This window comes from Ranitomeya variabilis, chromosome 5 (assembly GCF_051348905.1).
Source record: "Ranitomeya variabilis isolate aRanVar5 chromosome 5, aRanVar5.hap1, whole genome shotgun sequence".
NCBI classification, from domain to species: domain Eukaryota; kingdom Metazoa; phylum Chordata; class Amphibia; order Anura; family Dendrobatidae; genus Ranitomeya; species Ranitomeya variabilis.
The window spans coordinates 149,191,139-149,217,172 of record NC_135236.1 but is presented as its reverse complement, the minus strand read 5'-3'; the positions used below and the strand labels follow the sequence as shown (position 1 = coordinate 149,217,172).

The window sequence follows — 26,034 nt, the reverse complement described above, 5'->3', positions numbered from 1 at the left end:
AAAAAATACAGAAAAAAGTGATATGCCGTACTTTGCAAAAACGTCAGTAAAAAACAAACAAAACAAAAAATAACTGTGTGTGCATGAGATTTCTGAATTTTCTGAAATCTCATCTTTTGCTGATACTGTAAAACACAGCTTAAAATTTGCATAAAAAAAAAAACCGCAATGTGTGAACATAGCCAAACAGAACCCTGTTCTTACTATATGCACACGTACAAGCGACCATGTATAGTCTGATCTCTGAGGCTTATTATTATGATCTCTCACATATACACTGTATGAGGTCACCCTCCCCAGCAACTGCAGGGGTGTAATGATCCGCACCATCTGTACGGCTGGGGGCAACAGAGCAGTTACAATTCACTGAAATAATTGCCTGTTAATAGGACCAATTATTTGACCAGGTGTATACACAGCCTGTATGTTAGCACAGGAAGCCAATCTAGTTTGGTTCAGCACGGCGTGTACACAGGTGCTGGAACTCATGAAGCCGCCACCAATTAACTATGCAGCAGTTTGTTGAAAGAAGGGTCTGACCGTAATAATCCCCTCTCTCCGAACCAAACTCATGGTAACCATCAGCCTGGATAGTATCATATTGGTGCATGGCTTCCCTTCCTTACAAAATAATATTTGGAATTGAGAGTCCTCAGTGGTTGATACCTTTTAATGGCTAACTGAAAAGATGGTAACAAATTGCAAGCTTTGGAGACTACACTGGTCTCTTCATCAGGCATAGACTATATATCCTTCCTTACAAAAGGATTCTCCCTCAAAACAAAAAGTGAGCGTCTGCAGCATAAACTTTGCTCCCAATCCATCATTGCATTTGTACTTCATTCTTATTATTTGTGCCTTTTTTAAAGTCTATTTCATATGTTCCCCTGTGTTTTTTTATGGTCGGCATTTTGGGGGTTTCCAAATGTTATTGGCCGATACATCATTTCCAACAAGTCACAATCTTTTTTTTTTAACAAATATTGTCCAGTCTTCACCCACATGAACAATAAGCCTCTCTTATGTATTTATGATTTTTTTTTTACCCAGCATTTGCAACAAGATGAAAAATAGATATTATATGTATATAACAAAGAAAACCCTGCAAATGATGAAACAGGCACCGTGTTTTTTTTCAGTTGTTCCTTGGTTAGGCTAAGTTCACTTCTGCATAAAAAAATAAATAAATACAATCTTATTTTACTGTTCTGTCATGGGACCAGAAAAACTGTGCCAATGCCAAGACGGATCTGTCACATGGAGGAAAACAATAGTGCATGACAGACTCCATTGACTGGAGTTGGTTCTGAGTCCCCTCCATAATGTCCATTTTTCCAGATTCTTAAGACAAAAATGTAAACAGGACCCCCACTACAGATGTGAGGCCATCTTCACAGAATAGTAGTTTCCAAACTTGTGATGGTCGGCTGCTCCTGAACAACATTCATGGTTGGAGATCTAGTTTTGTAAAAGCCATAGGGTTGAGACCAGAACTAGAGATTTATGGGGCGGCTGGGTGACCACCAAAATACAAGCACCTTAAGGGTATCCTTATCTTTCTTCGGTTCCACAGAATATGGACCGTAAGAGGTCACCTAACTTTCTAAAGGACAGATGTAAGTAAATACACTCTGTGGTCATCTAACATTAAGAAATTGGGGCAAACACGACAAATATGGAAGAAGAAAAAATGCAGCAAAATGTGACATGACATCAATAGGTTATGAACATATGTTCACACGTGACATTTTTGCAGGGTTTTTTGTGACAAACAGTGTTTTACAGTACTAGCAAATTTCAAAATTCTCATGAACACCATTGTTTTTCGCCCTAGAATTGTTTTTTTTTTTTTTAAACTCTGCAGCATTTCTTCACCCTTCTAATGAATGAGGGTGAATAAAATGATGCATAAAAAAAAAAAAAAGAAGTAAAACTTGTATTTTCCTGCCATCCCTCTGGCTTTTCCTGCTAAAAAGCTGCCACATGTGAGCCAGCCCATAGGGAGTGTATGAGGCACAGGCTGGCTGCATGTATTGTGAGTGACCTCTAGCAATACCTGAATAATTAGTAATACTGACAGATAACCCAGACCTGATTGATCTGTCCTTGCTATGTAAATTTACTTAACGCCCTAATCTCCAATTCTGAAACTTGGCCTAACAGTGATTTAACAACAGATAGCAGGGTGCTGGAAGGTCACAATATACCTTTCATTTACACCTACAAGGGAATGACAACCCCATCAGAGGATTAACCCAGTAATGGAATATGCAAGCCGTAATGGAAATTTCAATGTGTAAATACAGGACACAAAGAATCAGGTGTTAGCAACATTTTACTGCCACCTTACAACCACTCACTGAAGAAAAAAAAAAGAAAAAAAAAATCAAGCCTTTTCTTTCAACTTCTTTTTCTCCTCAGGAGGAGCAGATAAGGATCTGACAGAGTGGGATTTATGGATAACATCAACATTTCACACTGTCCACACTTATGAGCACTACACAGGCTGTTCCCAAGCGCTTGCAATCTATACACTAAAAGATGGGAAAGAAACAGTGACATGTGTTTAACAAACTAATACAAAGCAACAAATACCAAAAAAGCAGAATGGAGACACATGGCCTGCAAAGAAAATATTTTCACATCTGCGCTTCATCTGTGGATACAAGACACACTGCTATTCCAGGAGGAGGGGGTAGTTAACCCTTAGCCCCCCAAATATTCAATCAATGGGAACCTCACTGCGGGACAAAGGGGATTCATCAAACAAGTGGACAAATCTTCAGAAATGCAAGACCTTCACTTAAAGCTAATAACTCCAGTCCAAGCCTGAGGTGTGCGCCAAAGCCCTTCAATCAATTACTGTATCATCTTCAGCTACTCGGCCCGTCAGGGTCAAAGACTCAAGACTGCAAATAGTCATCTTCCACAGAAAAAAAACCCAGCACACTAGATATTAAGGGGCTTTTTAGTAGTTTCCTAGTTATATCTGTTCCCGGTAAAACTTTTCTACAGTCTTGAATTAAAACTTTTCTGTACTGGTACACAGAACTGTACATAGGTGCAGACTACAAAAGTTACAACTAGTTGTCACCCAGCTTTCTCAAAATCAGATAAGTAGGCCTTTACATAGCCGTAAAAGAAGAAAACGTGCCCACGAATTATAAGACGTACCTAACGCTATAAAATAATGACACTAATCTGTGGCCACTCACGTATACTGATTTCATTATAAACTTAATTATACGCTATAAATGAACAATTATTTTATTTCCCATACCAATAAAGAGTGTCACGGTCTGAACGAGAAAAGACTCTTCTCTTAAAGGGCCAGAACACAACTTTAATATATAAGAACAGAGCGATTATCGGCCAGGTAACTAGAAACATTTGCACATCCTGGATGCAATAAGGAGACAATATATAATTGATACTTCTAAATAATGATTTAAGGATTTAAACAGGACTACATTTCCAGGTGAATAAAAACCTTAAGTCTGCAGAAACTCGAGCTTTTGCAAGGAACAAAACCCCCAGTGTAGAGTCTGCCCTCCTCCCCCAACAAAAACAAGGTTGGCAGGAATTTGCAAGCAAGGATCAAGCCAGGAAAACACTAGGATTCATTGGAAACAGATGCCTACCCCAGTCTCATTCTATAGGTCCTGTGGCCTAAAAGTAATAAACAGGGAGACACCACAAATAAGTATTATGTCCCTGATCCCAGCAGTGTTCTTACCGGGGAAGAGCAGGGCCAAGGACGGGGACATAAAGGAAATTAAGTTAGTGATCTGTGGTGGTAAAATATCAATAAAGCGATTAATATACTACCATATAGTTACCACTTACTGGACACTAAAATTATATATACATAATAAACTGCAGCAATACAAAACTTTTCTAATACTTTGTTTCTAGCAACTTTTTCTAATGCAAATAAATATTAAAAACTTAACAAATTAATAATAGGAAGGCACAATGCTGGCACATGTGGTTCCTATTCAGGGGCCCCTCTCAGGGTGAGGAGATCCTTCTCATAGACTTTCCAGAAAGAAGACAGCCAGGGATTTCCTTACCTGTGTGGAATGTGCACAAGAAGACGGTGAGGATTTTGAAGAGTCCCAGGGCTGTGGGTCCTGCCCCTCTCCCCATACCCATCCATCCAGCTCGGGCTTTAACCACCACCCTCGCCCTGCACGAACAGTCAAAAAAAGAAAAGAGAGAGAATAGATCACACTCCAGCAAACATCAACTTGTCCAAAGAGCCGGAGCCAGCAGCAGCAGCTCTGCAATGAGGCATTACACACTCCCCCTGGACATTTCCCTCCCTCCTTACCTTCCACAACAGTGCAGCCATCAATCACAGCTCTCACCTTCCAATGGCTGCACAGTTCTCCCCTTCTCTCCCAGCCTCCACACTGACCCACCCACTGCTCTTCTCCAGTTACACAGGCCTGCTAAGGAGGAGTCCCCAGCACAGATTCCTCCTCACACATCCAGCAACTGAGAAAACACTTCCCTGCATAGCAAGCAAAGCCCTGAAGGGAAAATAAACAGGCGCAGTACCTATGGACGCCCCCACCTCACCACATGTCACACTTGTGTGCCAAACTGATGGAACAATTAGCACTGAATTGGTTTGCTGCATTTGGCCCACATTCCTCCCATACAAGGGATAGGGCATGTGGGGATTTTACATAGGACTGCACTGTCATTGTTGGTTCACACGACTATACAAAACAAACAGAATTTCATCCAGAAAAGTGGGACGATTTTTTTCTCACTTAGCCATATACATTTTTTACAGCAGGTATTAATAATTTAGGCCACGTTTACACACTCAGTATTTTACTAGTATAAGGCCGGTGTCACACTTCCAACTGCAATGCGAGAAACCCGCCTCAATAACCAGCACTGCCGCCGGCACTCGAGAACGGAGTGTGCGGCTGCGTGTATTTCTATGCAGCTGAACGCTCCGGTCTGAACCGCCGGTAGCAGTGCCGGGTATTGAGACGAGAGACTCGCGAGAGTTTCTCGCATTGCAGTTGCAAGTGGCAGCCTAAGGCTTCTTTCACACCTGCTTCGTTTGGCAACCGTCGCAATGCGTCGTTTTGGGAAAAAAAAAACATCCTGCAAATGTGCCCGCAGGATGCGTTTTTTCCGCATAGACTTGTATTGCCGACGGATCGCCACGTATGGCCATACGTCATATACTGGATGTGTCGTGTTTTGGCGGACCGTCGTTTGGCGGAACGTTTTTTCGTATGTCGGGTCCGCCATTTCCTACCGAGCATGCGCGGCTGGAACTCCGCCCCCTCCTCCCCGGGACTTTACAATAGGCAGCGGATGCATTGTAAAACTGCATCCGCTGCCCACGTTGTGCCGAATTTTTACAACGTCCGTCGGAATGTTGCGCCGACGCTTAGCGACGGCCCCGTACCGACGCAAGTGTGAAAGAAGCCTAACGGAAACATGTCACCTCTTCTGCATTTTTCACCCACTCCTAAAATACTGCCCAAATACTGAGTGTGTGAACGTGGCCTAAACAGGACTATTTCCAGTTTCCTATGGTATGTGCACACGTTGCGGATTGGCCGCTGCGGATTCGCAGCAGTTTTCTATCAGGTTTACAATACCATGTAAACCTATGGAAAACCAAATCCGCTGTGCCCATGGTGCGGAAAATACCGAGCGGAAACGCTAAGTTGTATTTTCCGCAGCATGTCAATTCTTTGTGCAGATTCCACAGCATTTTACACCTGCTCCTCAATAGGAATCCGCAGGTGTAAAACCACAGGTGAAATCCGCACAAAAAACGCACAAAATCCGCGGGTAAAACAGATTTTTCAAAAACGGTGTGGAAAAATCCGCACACGAATCCGCAACGTGTGCACATAGCCTTGGAGAAAAGCAATGGATCCAAAAAAACAGATGCTGTACTGTGGTATTCAATTTCGTTCTTGCACCCATAGACTTGAATGAGTGAATGTCATCCAATTTATGGAAGAAATTCAGGTATGCTGCATTTTTTTTTTCACAGGTCAGTGAAAGAAATCGCACTGCCCCACTCACTGAATAACATATGTCGGAGTACAATCCACTTTTTCATGGATTGCACTTGGACTGAAAATCCGGTGGTGTGCGCCTGCCGTTAGAGAGAAGCTGGGCTAGAAGGCCATGTGTCATGGAACAGCGACAAGTTGTGCAGCAAAAACATCAGTGTGTCTGCGAATTGCTGTCACCTGACTATTTTAGAGTTCTGGTTTTGTTGTACAACACCCAAGTAGCAAAAAAGTCGCATGTGGAGTCCATGACAAATGTCCGACCAGCGACAGATAATCCAACACACTTGGAAACACATACAACAGTGTGACACCAAAAGAAATCATTACATCCAACGTGGCACGGTGTCACTGCAATTTCAGTGATGCAAAAAAAATAAAAAAATAAAAGGGAGATATGTCTGTTTTTGATCCAAGTCATGGATTTAGGAAGTCATGGAAAGTGCACAAATGTCAGTCATGTGTTTTCTGCCCAAAACACCGACGCACATCCGTTTTTGGTGTAAGGCCAGGGTCACACTTGCGAGTGCAATGCGAGAAACTCGCGCATCAATACCTGGCACTGCCGAAGCGTGCAGCGCTCTGGTCCGAGTGCCGGCTGCAGTGCCAGGTATTGATGCGAGAGACTCGCGCTGCACTTGCAAGTGTGACCCCGGCCTAAGAGAAAAATCAGTGATGTGCATATAAAGGCTTAGGTAAGGCTGTGTTCCCATGATGAGCTTTTGGCGAGTTTTTAATGTTGCAACATTTCTGCCCCTATTACGTAAACTAGGCTGTTTGTGGTTTTTTCATCGCGTTTTATTTACATGCGCTTTTATCAAGTTTTTATTGCAGCATTTTTTGTCTCTGTTTGGTATGTCATGTTTTAAACAAAGCTGCCTTGTTTTTGATACTTCCTGGTATTTGGTTTGACAAAACTTTATTAATACATAATCGTGCAACTTGCATGCCCTTTTTACCTGCAGATTTCCCTGTCTATGGGGATACTGATGTGTTGCAGATTTGAAATACGCTCCGCAGGTCAATTGAAGCAAAAAAAAATTGAAGTAAAAAAAAAAAAAAAAAAAAAAAAAAAAGGCACAACGAGCATGAGGCTATGTGCACACATTGCGGATTTTGCTGCAGATCCGCAGCGGATTGGCCACTACGGATTCGCAACAGTTCTCCATGCGTTCTACAGTACCATGTAAACGTATGGAAAATGAAATCCGCAGTGCATATGCTGCGGAAACGCCGCGTTGTATTTTCCACAGCATGTCAATTCTTTGTGCGGATTCCGCAGCGGTTTACACCTGCTCGTCAATAGGAATCCGTAGTTGTAAAACCGCAGGTGGAATCCTTACAAAAACCGCAGAAAATCCTCAGGTAATCTGCAGTACATTTTACCTGCGGATTTTGCAAAAACGGTGCGGAAAAATCCACACATGAATCCGCAACGTGTGCACATAGCCTGATATTTCTATAAATCCCATCCACTTTCCTGGAACAGGGCCACGTTCACACATTCAGTTTTTTACCTCAGTATATGTAAGGGTACCTTCACACTAAGCGACGCTGCAGCGATATCAACAACGATGCCGATCGCTGCAGCGTCGCTGTGTGGTCGCTGGAGAGCTGTCACACAGACCGCTCTCCAGCGACCAACGATGCCGAAGTCCCCAGGTAACCAGGGTAAACATCGCTTAGTAACCCGATGTTTACCCTGGTTACCAGTGTAAATGTAAAAAAACAAACACTACATACTTACATTCGCGTCCCCCGGCGTCCTCTTCCCTGCACTGTGTAAGCGCCGGCAGTAGCAGGGCACAGCGGTGACGTCACCGCTGTGCTTTGCTTTCCGGCCGGCACTGACACATTCAGTGCAGGAAGCTCTGAGCAGCAGCGCGGACGCCGGGGGACGTGACAGACATCAGAGGGTGAGTATGTAGTGTTCTTTTTTTTTTACAGTGGTAACCAGGGTAAATATCGGGTTACTAAGCGCGGCCCTGCGCTTAGTAACCCGATATTTACCCTGGTTACCATTGTAAAACATCGCTGGCATCGTTGCTTTTGCTGTCAAACACAACGATACACACCGATCTGACGACCAAAAAAGTTCTGAACTTTCAGCAACGACCAGCGATATCACAGCAGGATCCAGATCGCTGCTGCGTGTCAAACACAACGATATCGCTATCCAGGACGCTGCAACGTCACGGATCGCTGTCGTTATCGCTGCAAAGTCGTTTAGTGTGAAGGTACCTTAAGCCAAAACCAGGAGAAGAACAATCCAAGGAAAAGTACAATAGAAGCACGTCATCACTTCTGTATTTCTCACCCACTCCTGGTTTTGGCTTGCATATACTGAGGTACTGGAAAGATATATCTTTGTACCGTGTTAGCCAGTAGATAGATTCATAAAATCCCCTCCACTATGCTGTAACATCTGGACGTTGCGGATTGGACGCTGCGGCTGTACGCTGTACATCCGCAGGGTCCAATCCGCATCGACTACTGAAGGTTTCCCGATTGTGGAAACATACCCTTAGGGTATGTGTCCACCTTCAGGATGGCCGGCGGTTTGGACGGAGCGGCAAACCCGCTCCGTCCTAAGCCCCGCCCCCTTCTGTGACGCGATGATGCCGGATGTGTTCATTGCACACATCTGGCATCATCGCACCCCACACATAGGGCCCTGTGATATACCTTGCGGCGGCGCCGCAAGGTATACGGACATGCTGCGATCTAAAAAGACGCGCAGCATGTCCGGAATCGCAAGGCCGCCGGGTGCGTGTTACCACGCATAGTGGAGACGGGATTTGATAAAATCCTCTCCACTATGCTGTAACATCTGGACGCTGCGTGTTTGACGCTGCGGCTCTGCACAGCGTCAAACACGCAGCGTTTCCTGCACGTGGAAACATACCCTAAGAGATGTTTTGCAGCACTCGGCATCTCTTGTTTTGTACTTTCAAGTATAAAGAGTGGGCAGCTTCCTCACGGAAGCCTCTTGGAAAATGAACATGTCACTCATTTAACCGCTTCAGGCATTTCTGAACCTTTAAATGGTTAAAAGAAGTGACATAAGACGGAACATGTGCACAGCAGCTGTTCTGACATTGCTGTGAAATATATTCATTTTATGGAACACTTTTACTGCACTTTTTCCAAGTGGATTCCAGGCGGAATCCACTTGAAAAAGACGCCATGTGCAAATACCCTTATTGTGCACATGCTGATGTGTTTTTTCACTTTTATTTTTTGTGTTTTTCATTAAAGTATTTTAAGTAGGTTTTTTTTTAAATTAAAAACTGAGCTTGACTAAAATGTGTCAAATTTAGCACTCATTGGGTAGCTAAGGAGAGATATGAGCTGGTGAAGTTTTCCACTATAAATTGTTCAAGTTTCTGGCATAAATTATAGTAAATCCACTTCTTTCCAATTGATTCTTTCCTAAAACCACCACCTTTTCTTTTTTTTTAAAGACGTTCCAAAGTTCGTAGAAGAGATGAAAAGTCGATCTTTTATGCACCAGTTTGGCTTACACAAAAACACGTATCTTTTGAAAAACCACAGCTTTAGTGCTGGGATGAATATGGGAAAGGACTCATGATTTTACTAGAGTGAGCAGTACACTACTAAGGGTATGTGTCCACGATCAGGATGGCCGGCGGTTTCGTCGGAGCGGCAAACCCGCTCAGCGCTAAGCCCCGCCCCCTTCTGGGACGCGATGATGCCGGATGTGTTCATTGCACACATCCGGGATCATCGCACCCCACGCATAGGGCCCTGTGTTATTCCTTGCGGTGGCGCAGCGTCACCACAAGGAACACGGACATGCTGCAATCTTAAAAGACGCCCAGCATGTCCGGAGTCGCAGGGCCGACGGATGCGTGTTACCACGCATAGTGGAGACGGGATTTCATAAAATCCCCTCCACTATGCTGGAACATCTGGACGCTGCGTGTTTGACGCTGTGGCCCCACGCAGCGTCAAACACGCAGCGTTTCCTGAACGTGGACACATACCCTTATAAAGACAAACTCAGCTTTGCTAAATCTGGATTTCTCAATTAAGAACACCATGTTTCCTCCTCGATGTGTTTGTTTTACCTCACATTGTTTCATGACATAATCGTCCCCCTTTTTCCATTTGCAGTTATTGCTGCCAACTGATGTCATATGTCTGGTTTCTCCATTAATATCCTGGAGATCTCCCACTCCGGAGCGAGGGATAAGACTGAAAAATTACTTTCACCAGAAATACAATAAAGATATGACCATGGAAGTGATTCCAGATGATAACCCTGATGCAGAATGTTTCTTCCTAACGGTAGGTATTTGATATTTAGTGATATTATGTCATTTATGTATCACTTGTACCATAGATCTGCTATCAGGGACCAAATTACAGCAGAGAGTATATTACACCACCCCCCTGCATAATTCAACTACTCTTAGGGTATGTTTCCACAGTCAGGAAACGCTGCTGATTGAACGCTGCATTCAGCTGCAGTGTCCAATCCACAGCAGCCAGATGTTACAGTATAGTGGAGGGGATTTTATGAAAGACGCAGGTAGCAGACCTGCGTATACGCACATGTGGCGCGTCTTTATAGACCGCAGCATGTCTATTTATCTTGCGGAGACTGAGTCTCCGCTAGATATATTACACAGTCTGTGTATAGGATGCAGTGATTCCGCATGAGGGCAGAGCTGCGTCCAAAGCACTGCATATACGGAACATAGAAACATACACTTACAAGGGTAACACAACTGTCCTTATACCCCCTGCACAACACCTATGATGACATCTGCAGTCACAGACCTCCCTCTGAGCTGATAGCTCAGCAGGCACAGTAACGGTGTGAAACTGATCTTCACAGTTAAAGATTGGAAGGTTAACGAAATTCAGTGTGATTTTTCACATCCGACGAAAATGTTGCACCAGTAGACCGTATTAATGACTATTTGTTCTGATTATATATAGAATTTACTCTACATTCAAAAAATTATTTGCTGATTACCAAACTGGTATCTAACCATGTCAGAAAAATTTATCTACAGTGTGTACATCAATAGTGACAAATACGCTACAGGCCCAAGGGCTGAGGCTGAAACACTAAGGGTACCGTCACACAGTGCCATTTTCATCGCTACGACGGCACGATTCGTGACGTTCTAGCGATATCGTTACGATATCGTTGTGTCTGACACGCTACTGCGATCCGGATCCCCGCTGAGAATCGTACGTCGTAGCAGATCGTTTGAAACTTTCTTTCGTCGTCTAGTGTCCCGCTGTGGCGGCATGATTGCATCGTGTGACACAGGTTGTATAGGATGTGCGCACAGTAACCAACGGCTTCTACATCGCAAATACGTCATGAAATTATCGCTCCAGCGCCGTGTATTGCAACGTGTGACCGCAGTATACGACGCTGGAGCGATAATCATACGACGCTGCAACGTCACGAATCGTGCCGTCGTAGCGATGAAAATGGCACTGTGTGACGGTACCCTAAGGGTATGTGCACACTAGGACGCCAATTCATCAAAATGTTTATGCCAAAACAACACGTGAAATCATTGAAAAGTCGCAAAATGTTGTTGCACCTTGGAGTTGCTCTAAAATGTTGCCACTTTTGGTGTATTCACTTCAGTTTTTTCGCAGCTCCTCCCATTTTGGCGGAGCTGGGGCAGGATGGGGGTGCCATGGGTGCCTGGTACAACAGCTCATCTAATTTATAAAGAGCTGTAGTGTTTCATAGGCCAGAAATCTCATTCCAGTCCCTAACAGCAGTAAGATATATGGTGTAGCCCTTGGATCAGGAGAGTCTGACTCCAGAAAGCCCAAATGGCAGATCTTGATTAATTTAGGACAACATCTTTTTCGGGTGGATGTGCTTCAAAACCCGCCTGAAAAAGCACTCAAAAAATGCTCAAAACAATTAGCATTTGCATTTCTATGCAAAAATGACTTGCTGTACATACAGTCATTGCCAAAAGTGTTGACACCCTTGAAATTCTAGAAAATCAAATATTTCTCCCAGAAAATTATTGCAATTACAGGCATGTTTATTTCCGTTGTGTGAATTAGAACAACACAAAAACAGAGGAAAAAAAGGCAAATTCCACATAATTTTACACTAAACCCAAACAATGGGCTGGACAAAATTGTTGGCATCTTTCCAAAAATGTGGGTAAAGAACTTTGTTTCGAGTATGTGATGCTCATTCAAAGTCACCTGTGGCAAGTAAGAGAACTGTCTGAGGATTGGAGGCCCAAAATTGTTGAACAATATCAACAAACTCAAGGTTACAAGTCCATCTCTAGAGATCTTGATGTTCCTTTGTCCACGTTGTTCAACATAATCAAAAAGTTTACGAACAAAGGCATTGTTGTGAATCTCCCTGGATGAGAGAAAAAGTTATGAAATGTTGCAATACAGGATAGTTCTGATGACCGATAAACAACCCCAATCATGTTCCAAAGAAATTCATGCTGTCCTGCAGGCTCACGGTGCATCAGTGTCAGCGAGAATTATCTGTCAACATTTGAATGAAATGAAAGGAGACGCTATGGCAGGAGACCCAGGAGGACCCCACTGCTGACAGAGACATACTAAAGCTAGACTGCAATTTTCCAAAATGTACCTAAGTAAGCCAAAATCCTTCTGGGAAAGCGTCTTGTGGACAGATGGGACCAAGATAGTTTTTTTGGTAAAGCACATCATTCTAGAGTTTACCGAAAACAGAATGAAGCCTAAAAGGAAAGGCCATAATATCTACAGTCAAATATGGTGGAGGTTGAATGATGTTTTGGGGTTGTTTTACTGCCTCTGGCAATGGGTACCTTGACTGTGTGCAAGTCATCATGAAATCTGAAGACTACCAAAGGATTTTGGGTCGTAATGTAGTATCCAGTGTCAGAAAGCTGGGTTTGCGTCCTAAGTCATGGTCTTCAAGCAGTATAATAAGCCCAAACACACGTCAAGAAGAACCCAGAAATGGATGGAAACAAAGCGCTGGAGAATTCTGAAGTGGCCAGCAATGAATCCAGATCTAAATCACATTGAACACCTGTGGAGAGATCTTAAAATTGCTGTTTGATCTCCATCCTGGAATGCATGGGCCCTCTCATCCCCATGCTGGTATGCATGGCTCCCTCATCCCCATCCTGGTATGCATTGTCCCCTCATCCCCATCCTGGTATGCATGAGCTCCTCCTCCCCATCCTGGTATGCATGGCCCCTCTCATCCCCATCCTGGTATGCATGGCCCCTCTCATCCCCATCCTGGTATGCATGGCCCCCTCATCTCCATCCTGCTATGCATGGCTCCCTCATCCCCATCCTGGTATGCATTGTCCCCTCATCCCTTCCTGGTATGCATGGCCCCCTCATCTCCATCCTGGTATGCATGGCCCCTCTCATCCCCATCCTGGTATGCATGGCTCCCTCATCCCCATCCTGGTATGCATGGCCCCCTCATCCCCATCCTGGTATGCATGGCTTCCTCATCCCCTTCCTGGTACGCATGGCCCCCCTCATCTCCATCCTGGTATGCATGGGCTCCTCATCCCCATCCTGGTATGTATGGCCTCTTCATTCCTATGCTGATATGCAGGGTCCCCAGCACAAAAACGTGAAAAAATAAACCATCCTACTTACCATCCCTGCGCTCCCTCGCAACGTCTTGTTTTGATGCCAGCAGCGGTGGGGCGATCTCGTGTGCTCGCTGCTAAAGAGAAATGAATATTCACTGCGCTCGTGGTGAATATTCATTTCTCTTCAATAGCGGGCACAGTAGTCACAGCCGCCGGCTTCCTGCAAGCAGCCGGGCGATCACGTGAGCATCTACTTAAGTGAATGAATATTTACTGCACTTCACACCCATAGATGAGCGCAGTGAATATTCATTTCTCTTTAGCAGCGGGCACAGGCTTTAGCCGCAGCAGCTGGCTCCTGCCTGCTGTGACCCACTGCTCCGCCGCTGCCGCTCCATCTTCTGAGACCCTCATTCGAGTATAAGCCAAGCGGTGCTTTTTCAGCACAAAAAATGTGCTGAAAAACTCGGCTCATACTCAAGTATAAAAGGTAAACATTTTTCTAAAGGTGCTATTAACATGAAATTCTCACCAGATGTCGGTAAGAACCTATCCAATCCACACAGCCAAATAAATCAAACCAGAAATGTCCATAAATTAAGTTGTGTGTAATAATGAGAAATGACACAGGAAAAAAGTATTGAACGCTTATTGCAATTTAATACTTCATACAAAATCCTGTTATTGTTGATAACAGCTTCAAGTTGCCTCCTGTATGGAGAAACTAGCAGCATGCATTGCTCAGGTGTGATTTTGTCGAAAATTAGTGACGTGTTCAATACTTATTTCACCGGCTGTATATTAACTATGCACTACGCTATACGACCAGTAACATACACTATGAGGTGCTACTCATGCTCACACTTATATTTCCACTAGTGAACATAAATCTGTAGAGTGTAATTTTTGGCTCACATAATTGGTGACTACCCAGTTGTCTCTACCAACATCCTGCAATACCCTAATGATATAATGTATCAGGGAAGTAGACACAAATATCCCGTCCTCAGAAGATCATATCCCGCACGTACACAAAGACATATTTGCCTCTTAGAACCTGTCAAATATAAAGAACATGCTGTGCAAGTTTAAGAAGTGAGATGTTTCTGCTTGTGGTCTGGACAGACAAATGACTTCAAGTTATAGCTTTCCTATTAACTATTTGCAAACCCCAGCTCATACCATGTAACACTTGTAACAAGTTGGGCTCAGAAAAGGAGTACGTCAGACTGTTTTCAGGCGTAGCCAATATCTGTATGGCGTATTAATTCGCAGTCAATCCACATACAGTGGGGCAAAAAAGTATTTACGTAGTCAGTCAGCAATAGTGCAAGTTCCACCACTTAAAAAGATGAGAGGCGTCTGTAATTTACATCATAGGTAGACCTCAACTATGGGAGACAAACTGAGAAAAAAAAATCCAGAAAATCACATTGTCTGTTTTTTTATCATTTTATTTGCATTTTATGGTGGAAAATAAGTATTTGGTCAGAAACAAAATTTCATCTCAATACTTTGTAATATATCCTTTGTTGGCAATGACAGAGGTCAAACGTTTTCTGTAAGTCTTCACAAGGTTGCCACACACTGTTGTTGGTATTTTGGCCCATTCCTCCATGCAGATCTCCTCTAGAGCAGTGATGTTTTTGGCTTTTCGCTTGGCAACACGGACTTTCAACTCCCTCCAAAGGTTTTCTATAGGGTTGAGATCTGGAGACTGGCTAGGCCACTCCAGGACCTTGAAATGCTTCTTACGAAGCCACTCCTTCGTTGCCCTGGCGGCGTGCTTTGGATCATTGTCATGTTGAAAGACCCAGCCACGTTTCAACTTCAATGCCCTTGCTGATGGAAGGAGGTTTGCACTCAAAATCTCACGATACATGGCCCCATTCATTCTTTCATGTACCCGGATCAGTCGTCCTGGCCCCTTTGCAGAGAAACAGCCCCAAAGCATGATGTTTCCACCACCATGCTTTACAGTAGGTATGGTGTTTGATGGATGCAACTCAGTATTCTTTTTCCTCCAAACACGACAAGTTGTGTTTCTACCAAACAGTTCCAGTTTGGTTTCATCAGACCATAGGACATTCTCCCAAAACTCCTCTGGATCATCCAAATGCTCTCTAGCAAACTTCAGACGGGCCCGGACATGTACTGGCTTAAGCAGTGGGACACGTCTGGCACTGCAGGATCTGAGTCCATGGTGGCGTAGTGTGTTACTTATGGTAGGCCTTGTTACATTGGTCCCAGCTCTCTGCAGTTCATTCACTAGGTCCCCCCGCGTGGTTCTGGGATTTTTGCTCACCGTTCTTGTGATCATTCTGACCCCACGAGGTGGGATTTTGCGTGGAGCCCCAGATCGAGGGAGATTATCAGTGGTCTTGTATGTCTTCCATTTTCTAATTATTGCTCCCACTGTTGATTTCTTCACTCCAAGCTGGTTGGCTATTGCAGGTTCAGTCTTCCCAGCCTGGTGCAGGGCTACAATTTTGTTTCTGGTGTCCTTTGACAGCTCTTTGGTCTTCACCATAGTGGAGTTTGGAGTCAGACTGTTTGAGGGTGTGCACAGGTGTCTTTTTATACTGATAACAAGTTTAAACAGGTGCCATTACTACAGGTAATGAGTGGAGGAAAGAGGAGACTCTTAAAGAAGAAGTTACAGGTCTGTGAGAGCCAGAAATCTTGATTGTTTGTTTCTGACCAAATACTTATTTTCCACCATAAAATGCAAATAAAATGATAAAAAAACAGACAATGTGATTTTCTGGATTTTTTTTTCTCAGTTTGTCTCCCATAGTTGAGGTCTACCTATGATGTAAATTACAGACGTCTCTCATCTTTTTAAGTGGTGGAACTTGCACTATTGCTGACTGACTAAATACTTTTTTGCCCCACTGTAATTCGTTAAACAGAGTGTTTGGCATTTGAAGTCTGCACATGCATGTTGTAAAGTCTCTGTGACGTTGTTGCGTCACTATGTGTGCCACAACCTTGCAACATGCATACTAGACCCTGAACATCCCATAAAAAAAAAATCATACACGCTTTTCACACTCTTCCCTGCACAGTTCGTGGCGCCTCTTCTCACCGCCACCCTGTGCTGAACATCCCAGGCATCTTTACGTTGGGCCGAGACTTCTAGCAGCGACTCTGCCTGGCACATCCCTGCATGCAGAGGGAGCGGTAGAGGTGGTCAGAAAAGTGAACTGTAAGGTATTAGATTTCTTTTTGTTTGTTTTTTTACCTTTTGATGACTCTCTATGGCACTTTGGAACTATAAGAGGGACAGTCAACACCAGAAATGAGCGGTAAGGTATTCCCTTTTTTTTATACATCTTATGTTTATTATTTCATAACTCCAGGGCGTAATAAGAGATATTAAATTTTCATAGAATAAATTTTGGAGAATCTAATTTGTAGGTACAATCTACGTGATTTGGCGAATTTGCATGTTGTCAGATCTGCTCATCTTTATTGGTAAATAATAAGTGTAATTACTATACTGCATTGCCCTTAACATATACTTCTGCACATTACTAAACGGTAAAATAAATGGTATGCAGAGGTATACTACCAGATACACGAAAAGATATACACGTTTTGGCCTTTGTCTTGGTAGGCCTTCCAGCATGTTGAACAACTGCACGAGATTTCCAGCAGTGCTACCGAGATGGGCATTGTATCAAGGATGTGCATAACGTTGAGGTAGGGCGTGATTAGAGGATGAGAGGCAGGACTGGTCTGGAGGCTGCAACACCCTGCCAAATTACTCCAGCCTCATTGATATATGTCATGCAGCACATTGGAAAAAAAACATTATTGTGTCGCATAATACAATTTAATAGAATACAGGATGTGGCAGATAATAGTATACAGCTATATTAGTGGTCTTGGACAGTATGAGGATCTGGCAGATGTTCATTAAGGGGATCCTATGTAGAGGACCACCCTGTGTGGTGTCCATATGGACAGGGATTGTCTGCATAACACAGCTCCTTTTTCAAGGCACCCCACTGGGAAAATGTATGGTGACATACATCCACAACAAAGGAATTACATAAACTTGGGAATATACATAAAGTTTTACATGCAGTTTTAAAAAAGTGAGTATATATTTACTGATCTGTGCAGGTGTTGAAATTTATATCTATAGCTTTTGTCGGGTCATGGGCAGGTTCACGTTCACATATGGTTAAGCTCAGAACCATTACTAAAGGGACATTCCTATAAACAACATTTATCATCCATCCATAGGAGGATAAATGATAAAGATATTATCGCAAGAATTCTGACTATGAGATCCCCACCGAGCTCAGGAAGAAGGGGCACAAAGTCCCCTGTAAAGAGTGGTAGTGAGCATGTGTGACCATTACAGAAAAGACAGTGGTCGCACATGCTCACTGCTGCTTCCTTCAAGAATGGGACCTTCAGTCTTAGGCTAGTTTCACACTAGCATTCGGCAGGAAGAAAGCTGCCATCCGCAGAGCTATGTCCCGGAAGTATTTTGCTGTGTTCTGGGACATAGTGCACCGGTGCATGCACAGTAATGCTTTTCGGCTTTGCCCACAGTTGAGCAAACATACTGCGCGTGCGTGAGGCAAGATTGCATTGCGCATGTGCGAACTACGGAGGACACCTACTCAAATTCACGAAAATATTGCGGACAGCGGGGAAGGATGGGGTGGAGAAAAGAAGACGAAACACTGCCCATCGGATCGGACACAGGGCATTTACATAGCCTGCCACTTTGAGGTGACAGATTCCCTTTAAGTGAAGTGTATTCCAAGAGTCTAGACGGTAATACTTTCAGAAATTCTAGATGGCAAAACACTCTCGTTAGGGTTCTATCATACGGTCATTAATCAAACAGAAAAAGGTTCCTTTTGTAGAGATCACCAAAATATTTGAAAAGTCAGATGGTATGATCTGTGTTTAGCAGAAACATTTCCAGGGATCTGGTGAGATCATTTTATCTCTAATTACAATGTTTCTAAATTCATAAATGTCTTCTAATTGACTTTTAGATGATTGAAACCTGAGTGCACAGGCAACACCCCCATAAGGCCACCCGCAAGATGACTGCAATTCTTCAAGTCACTTCCCTTCTAACATTTCTTGATAATCAATAGGTTTCTAAGCCCTACTGTCTTCTCAGATGGCCCCTTGGAAGTGTAAGGGTTAAGGAGAAGTGTCAAATCAAGGTAAGATGAATAATTTTTGCCAGGCTTTTAGCATAAACATTTATAAATATGTTATACAGAGAGCTGATAAAAGCAAGTCCATGGTGAGGAAAGATAAGCACCATGTCATCCTCTTCCATTAACAAGTATGTGAATGATTAATCAGATACAAGAGCTTTCACTTGGCTGCAATCGGAATGTGTTCCAGGATCAAATCCTTCTACAATATTTGACTGTTCGGTGAGGGCTACGGGTAATGCCAGGCATCAGGAAACTACACCTTTTACTTGCCTGTTGGCGTGTTGGAAGTATCATCTTACTTGTGAGGAGCACATATACCAGCTGGTAGTAGGTAGCATATGACGCTATTTACAAGAGCACTGATATTAGATTAGGCCACATGTAGAGCAACAGGGGCTGAGTTAGAAAGAGTCAAAGTATGAGTCGCGTCTGAGTTCTGATGCCTGAAAGACCATAAAATGACCTTTCTATATACTGTAGTTAAAGGCCAAAGAGGTTCACCCTACACCTCTTAGTGCCCACCAATGCTTTCACTCCTCTTGGACTTCCTAATCAAAACAGGGTCTAACTATTGTGATCCTCTAACATTTTAAGCCAAAACTTGAACTGATACTCTAATCTTAAAGGAGGTCTGTCACACTGAACATGCTGCACTCTGATCCAGGTATCATGCTACAAAGGAGGAGGAGCTGAGTATATATATATATATACACACACACACACACACACAGTATACCGTATTTTTCGGACTATAAGACGCACCGGACCATAAGGCGCACCCCAAATTTGGGGTGAAAATTGCAGAAAAAAAGATTTTTTATAAGATGGGGGTCCGTCTTATTGTCCGAATTTACAGTATCTTACCTGAGGGCTGGCAGTGGCAGAGCAGGGTCACAGGAGGCATGGTGTCGGCAGAGGTGGGGTGATGCGGTACAGCGTGCACCTGAGCAGGGTCCCTTCCTGCTTAGGTGGGCGACGCCACGGCCTGGTGTCCATGGGAGGGTTGCAGCAGTGGTTACCGACAGAGGTGCTGGGATGAGGAGGTGCAGTGAGACGTATGGCGTGAGAGGGGTCCCTTTCCCCGGTGAGGTGATGCAGCAGCCCGGTAATGCAGCAGAGCCGGGTGAATCCTGTTATCGGTGGTGGCGGCCATCTTCTTGAGGCCGCGCGTGCGCAGATGAAGCGCTCTGCTGCCCGGGGCATCAGGAAAATGGCCGCGGGATGCCACGCGTGCGCAGATGGTGATCGCGGCGGCCATTTTCCTGAAGCCGAGTTCGCATCCCAAAAACCTCCAGGCTGTGTAAGGGCCATTTGACCAAGAAGGAGAGTGATGGGGTGCTACGACACATGACCTGGCCTCCACAGTCACCAGACCTGAACCCAATCGAGATGGTTTGGGGTGAGCTGGACCGCAAAGTGAAGGCAAAAGGGCCAACAAGTGCTAAGCATCTCTGGGAACTCCTTCAAGATTATTGGAAGACCATTCCGGGTGACTACCTCTTGAAGCTCATCAAGAGAATGCCAAGAGTGTGCAAAGCAGTCATCAAAGCAAAAGGTGGCTACTTTGAAGAAATTAGAATATAAGACATGATTTCAGTTGTTTCACACTTTTTTGTTAAGTATATAATTCCACATGTTAATTCATAGTTTTGATATCTCAGTGTGAATGTACAATTTTCATAATCATGAAAATACAGAAAAATCTTTAAATGAGAGGGTGTGTCCAAACTTTTGGTCTGTACTGTATGTATATATATATATATACAGTGGGGCAAAAAAGTATTTAGTCAGTCAGCAATAGTGCAAGTTCCACCACTTAAAAAGATGAGAGGCGTCTGTAATTTACATCATAGGTAGACCTCAACTATGGGAGACAAACTGAGAAAAAAAAATCCAGAAAATCACATTGTCTGTTTTTTTATCATTTTATTTGCATATTATGGTGAAAAATAAGTATTTGGTCAGAAACAAACAATCAAGATTTCTGGCTCTCACAGACCTGTAACTTCTTCTTTAAGAGTCTCCTCTTTCCTCCACTCATTACCTGTAGTAATGGCACCTGTTTAAACTTGTTATCAGTATAAAAAGACACATGTGCACACCCTCAAACAGTCTGACTCCAAACTCCAGTATGGTGAAGACCAAAGAGCTGTCAAAGGACACCAGAAACAAAATTGTAGCCCTGCACCAGGTTGGGAAGACTGAATCTGCAATAGCCAACCAGCTTGCAGTGAAGAAATCAACAGTGGGAGCAATAATTAGAAAATGGAAGACATTCAAGACCACTGATAATCTCCCTCGATCTGGGGCTCCATGCAAAATCCCACCCCGTGGGGTCAGAATGATCACAAGAACTGTGAGCAAAAATCCCAGAACCACGCGGAGGGACCTAGTGAATGAACTGCAGAGAGCTGGGACCAATGTAACAAGGCCTACCATAAGTAACACACTACGCGACCATGGACTCAGATCCTGCAGTGCCAGACGTGTCCCACTGCTTAAGCCAGTACATGTCCGGGCCCGTCTGAAGTTTGCTAGAGAGCATTTGGATGATCCAGAGGAGTTTTGGGAGAATGTCCTATGGTCTGATGAAACCAAACTGGAACTGTTTGGTAGAAACACAACTTGTCGTGTTTGGGGGAAAAAGAATACTGAGTTGCATCCATCAAACACCATACCTACTGTAAAGCATGGTGGTAGAAACATCATGCTTTGGGGCTGTTTCTCTGCAAAGGGGCCAGGACGACTGATCCGGGTACATGAAAGAATGAATGGGGCCATGTATCGTGAGATTTTGAGTGCAAACCTCCTTCCATCAGCAAGGGCATTGAAGATGAAACGTGGCTGGGTCTTTCAACATGACAATGATCCAAAGCACACCGCCAGGCCAACGAAGGAGTGGCTTCGTAAGAAGCATTTCAAGGTCCTGGAGTGGCCTAGCCAGTCTCCAGATCTCAACCCTATAGAAAACCTTTGGAGGGAGTTGAAAGTCCGTGTTGCCAAGTGAAAAGCCAAAAACATCACTGCTCTAGAGGAGATCTGCATGGAGGAATGGGCCAACATACCAACAACAGTGTGTGGCAACCTTGTGAAGACTTACAGAAAACGTTTGACCTCTGTCATTGCCAACAAAGGATATATTACAAAGTATTGAGATTAAATTTTGTTTCTGACCAAATACTTATTTTCCACCATAATATGCAAATAAAATGATAAAAAAACAGACAATGTGATTTTCTGGATTTTTTTTTCTCAGTTTGTCTCCCATAGTTGAGGTCTACCTATGATGTAAATTACAGACGCCTGTCATCTTTTTAAGTGGTGGAACTTGCACTATTGCTGACCGACTAAATACTTTTTTGCCCCACTGTATATATATATATATATATATATATATATATATATATATATATATATATATATATATATAGTGCCTTGCGAAAGTATTCGGCCCCTTGGAACTTTTCAACCTTTTCCCACATATCATGCTTCCAACAAAGATACCAAATGTAAATTTTTGGTGAAGAATTAACAACAAGTGGAACACAATTGTGAAGTTGAACGAGATTTATTGGTTATTTTAAATTTTTGTGGAAATTCAAAAACTGAAAAGTGGGGTGTGCAATATTATTCAACCCCTTTAACGTAATACTTTGTTGCGCCACCTTTTTCTGCGATTACAGCTGCAAGTCGCTTGGGGTATGTCTCTATCAGTTTTGTACATCGAGAGACTAAAATTCTTGCCCATTCTTCCTTGGCAAACAGCTCAAGCTCAGTGAGGTTTGATGGAGATCGTTTGTGAACAGCAGTTTTCAGCTCTTTCCACAGATTCTTGATTGGATTGAGGTCTGGACTTTGACTTGGCCATTCAAACACCTGGATACTTTTATTTGTGAACCATTCCATTGTAGATTTTGCTTTATGTTTGGGATCATTGTCTTGTTGCAAGACAAATCTCCGTCCCAGTCTCAGGTCTTTTGCAGACTCCAAAAGGTTTTCTTCAAGAATCGGCCTGTATTTGGCTCCATCCATCTTCCCATCAATTTTAACCATCTTCCCTGTCCCTGCTAAAGAAAAGCAGGTCCAAACCATGATGCTACCACCACGATTGACAGTGGGGATGGTGTGTTCATCAAGGTGATGAGCTGTGTTGCCTTTACGCCAAACATATCATTTGGCATTGTTGCCAAAAAGTTCGATTTTGGTTTCATCTGACCAGAGCACCTTCTTCCACATGTTTGGGGTGTCTCCCAGGTGGCTTGTTGCAAACTTTAAATGACACTTTTTATGGATAACTTTGAGAAATTGCTTTCTTCTTGCCACTCTTCCATAAAGGCCAGATTTGTGCAGTGTACGACTGATTGCTGTCCTATGGACAGACTGTCCCACCTCAGCTGTAGATCTCTGCAGTTCATCCAGAGTGATCATGGGCCTCTTGGCTGCATCTCTAATCAGTCTTCTTCTTGTTTGAGATGAAAGTTTAGAGGGACGGCCAGGTCTTGGTAGATTTGCAGTGGTACGATACTCCGTCCATTTCAATATGATCCCTTGCATAGTGCTCCTTGGGATGTTTAAAGTTTTGGAAATCATTTTGTATCCAAATCCAGCTTTAACCCCTTCCCGACCCATGACGCCTATGCGGCGTCATGGAATGATCGCATCCCTGCAGATCGGGTGAAAGGGTTAATTCCTATTTTACCCGATCTGCAGGTTGAGGGGGAGTTGTACTTCAGCCTAGGGGGGGTGGCTTTGCCCCCACGTGGCTACGATCGCTCTGATTGGCTGTTGAAAGTGCAACAGCCAATCAGAGCAATTTGCAATATTTCACCTATGAAAATGGTGAAATATTGCAATCCAGCCATGGCCGATGCTGCAATAGCATCTGCCATGGCTGGAAATCATGTACTGGCCCCCCCCACCGCCCCCGATCTCCTCCCCAGTCGTCCGTTATGTGGCCCGGTCCTCTCCGTCCTCCTGCCCGCTCCCCCGTCCTCCTGCCCGCTCCCCCGTGCTCCTGTCCGCTCCCCCCGTCCTCCGATCCCCCCCCCTGTGCTCCGATCCACCCCCCCACCACCCCCTCATACTTACCGATCCTCCCGGTGTCCGGCCGTCTCCTCGCTGGGCGCCGCCATCTTGGAAAATGGCGGGCGCATGCTCAGTACGCCCGCCGAATCTGCAGGCTGGCAGATTCGTTACAGGTACATTTTGATCGCTGTGGTAGGTTCTACCACAGCGATCAAAATAAAAAAATAATAAATAAACCCCCCCCTTTATCACCCCCATAGGTAGGGACAATAATAAAATAAAGAAAATATTTTTTTTTCTTTTACCACTAGGGTTAGGGTTAGAACTAGGGGTAGGGTTAGGGGTAGGGTTACGGGTAGGGTTAGGGTTAGGGGTAGGGTTATGGCATGTGCACACAGAGCGGATCGGCCGCGGATCCGCAGCGGATCGGCCGCGGATCCGCAGCGGATCGGCCGCGGATCTGCAGCGGATCGGCCGCGGATCCGCAGCGGATCGGCCGCGGATCCGCAGTGGATCCGCAGCGGATTGGCCGCGGATCTGCAGCGGATTGGCAGCGGATCTGCAGCGGATTGGCAGCGGATTGGCCGCGGATCCGCAGCGGATCGGCCGCGGATCCGCAGCGGATCGGCAGCGGATCCGCAGCAGATTGGCCGCGGATCGCAGCGGATCCGCAGCGGATCGGCCGCGGATCGGCAGCGGATCGGCCGCGGATCTGCAGCGGATCGGCAGCGGATTGGCCGCGGATCTGCAGCGGATTGGCCGCGGATCCGCAGCGGATTGGCCGCGGATCCGCAGCGGATTGGCCGCTGCGAATTCGAAGCAGTTTTCCATCAGGTTTACAGTACCATGTACACCTAAGGAAAACCAAATCTGCTGTGCCCATGGTGCGGAAAATTCCGTGCAGAAACGCTGCATTGTATTTTCCGCAGCATGTCAATTCTTTGTGCGGATTCCGCAGCGGTTTACACCTGTTCCTCAATAGGAATCCGCAGGTGAAATCCGCACAAAAAAACACTGGAAATCTGCTGTAAATCCGCAGGCAAAACGCAGTGCCTTTTACCTGCAGATTTTTCAAAAATCGTGCGGAAAAATCTCACACGAATCCGCAACGTGGGCACATACCCTTAGGGTTAGGGTTGGAATTAGGGCTAGGGTTGGAAATAGGGTTAAGAATAGGCTTGTGGTTAGGGTTACGGATAGGGTTAGGGGTGTGTTGGGGTTACAGTTGTGGTTAGGGTTGGGATTAGGGTTACGGTTGGGATTAGGGTTAGGATTAGGGTTGGAATTAGGGTTACGGTTGTGTTGCGGTTAGGGTTGTGGTTAGGGGTGTGTTGGGGTTAGGGTTGTGATTAGGGTTATGGCTACAGTTGGGATTAGGATTAGGGGTGTGTTGGGGTAAGTGTTGAAGTTAGAATTGAGGGGTTTCCACTGTTTTAGGCACATCAGGGGTCTCCAAACGCAACATGGCGCCACCATTGATTCCAGCCAATCTTGCGTTCAAAAAGTCAAATGGTGCTCCCGCCCTTCCAAGCCCCGACGTGCGCCCAAACAGTGGTTTACCCCCACATTTGGGGTACCAGCGTACTCAGGACAAACTGGGTAACAACTGTTGGGGTCCAATTTCTCCTGTTACCCTTGCAAAAATAAAAAATTACTTGCTAAAACATAATTTTTGAGGAAAGAACAATTATTTTTTATTTTCACGGCTCTGCGTTATAAACTTCTGTGAAGCACTTGGGGGTTCAAAGTGCTCACCACACATCTAGATAAGTTCCCTTGGGGGTCTAGTTTCCAAAATGGAGTCACTTGTGGGGAGTTCCTACTGTTTAGGCACATCAGGGGCTCTGCAAACGCAACCTGATGCCCGCAGAGCATTCCATCAAAGTCTGCATTTCAAAACGTCACTACTTCCCTTCCGAACCCCGACGTGTGCCAAAACAGTGGTTTACCCCCACATATGGGGTATCAGCGTACTCAGGAGAAACTGGACAACAACTTTTGGGGTCCAATTTCTCCTGTTACTCTTGCAAAAATAAAAAAATTCTGGGCTAAAAAAATATTTTTGAGGAAAGGAAACACATTTTTTATTTTCACGGCTCTGCGTTATAAACTTCTGTGAAGCACTTGGGGGTTCAAAGTGCTCACTACACATCTAGATAAGTTCCC

At 44.5% G+C, this 26,034-nt stretch overlaps 1 protein-coding gene across 3 annotated transcripts in view; it reads right to left on the bottom strand.

Annotated features, from left to right (window-relative positions):
• Positions 1–26,034, bottom strand: part of RGMA (repulsive guidance molecule BMP co-receptor a) — a 69,130-nt gene that overhangs the window by 22,118 nt on the left and 20,978 nt on the right. For 2 of the 3 annotated variants that reach the window (XR_013215632.1, XM_077263420.1), the window contains exon 2: positions 4,074–4,189. Coding sequence is in view for 2 of the 3 variants with exons in the window: in XM_077263420.1 (XP_077119535.1) it covers positions 4,074–4,189 (116 nt within the window). In the remaining variant the exon portion in view is untranslated. Of the gene's footprint in view, positions 1–4,073; positions 4,190–4,370; positions 4,523–26,034 lie in introns of those variants that run through there. The other variant, XM_077263421.1, reaches the window with a different exon arrangement.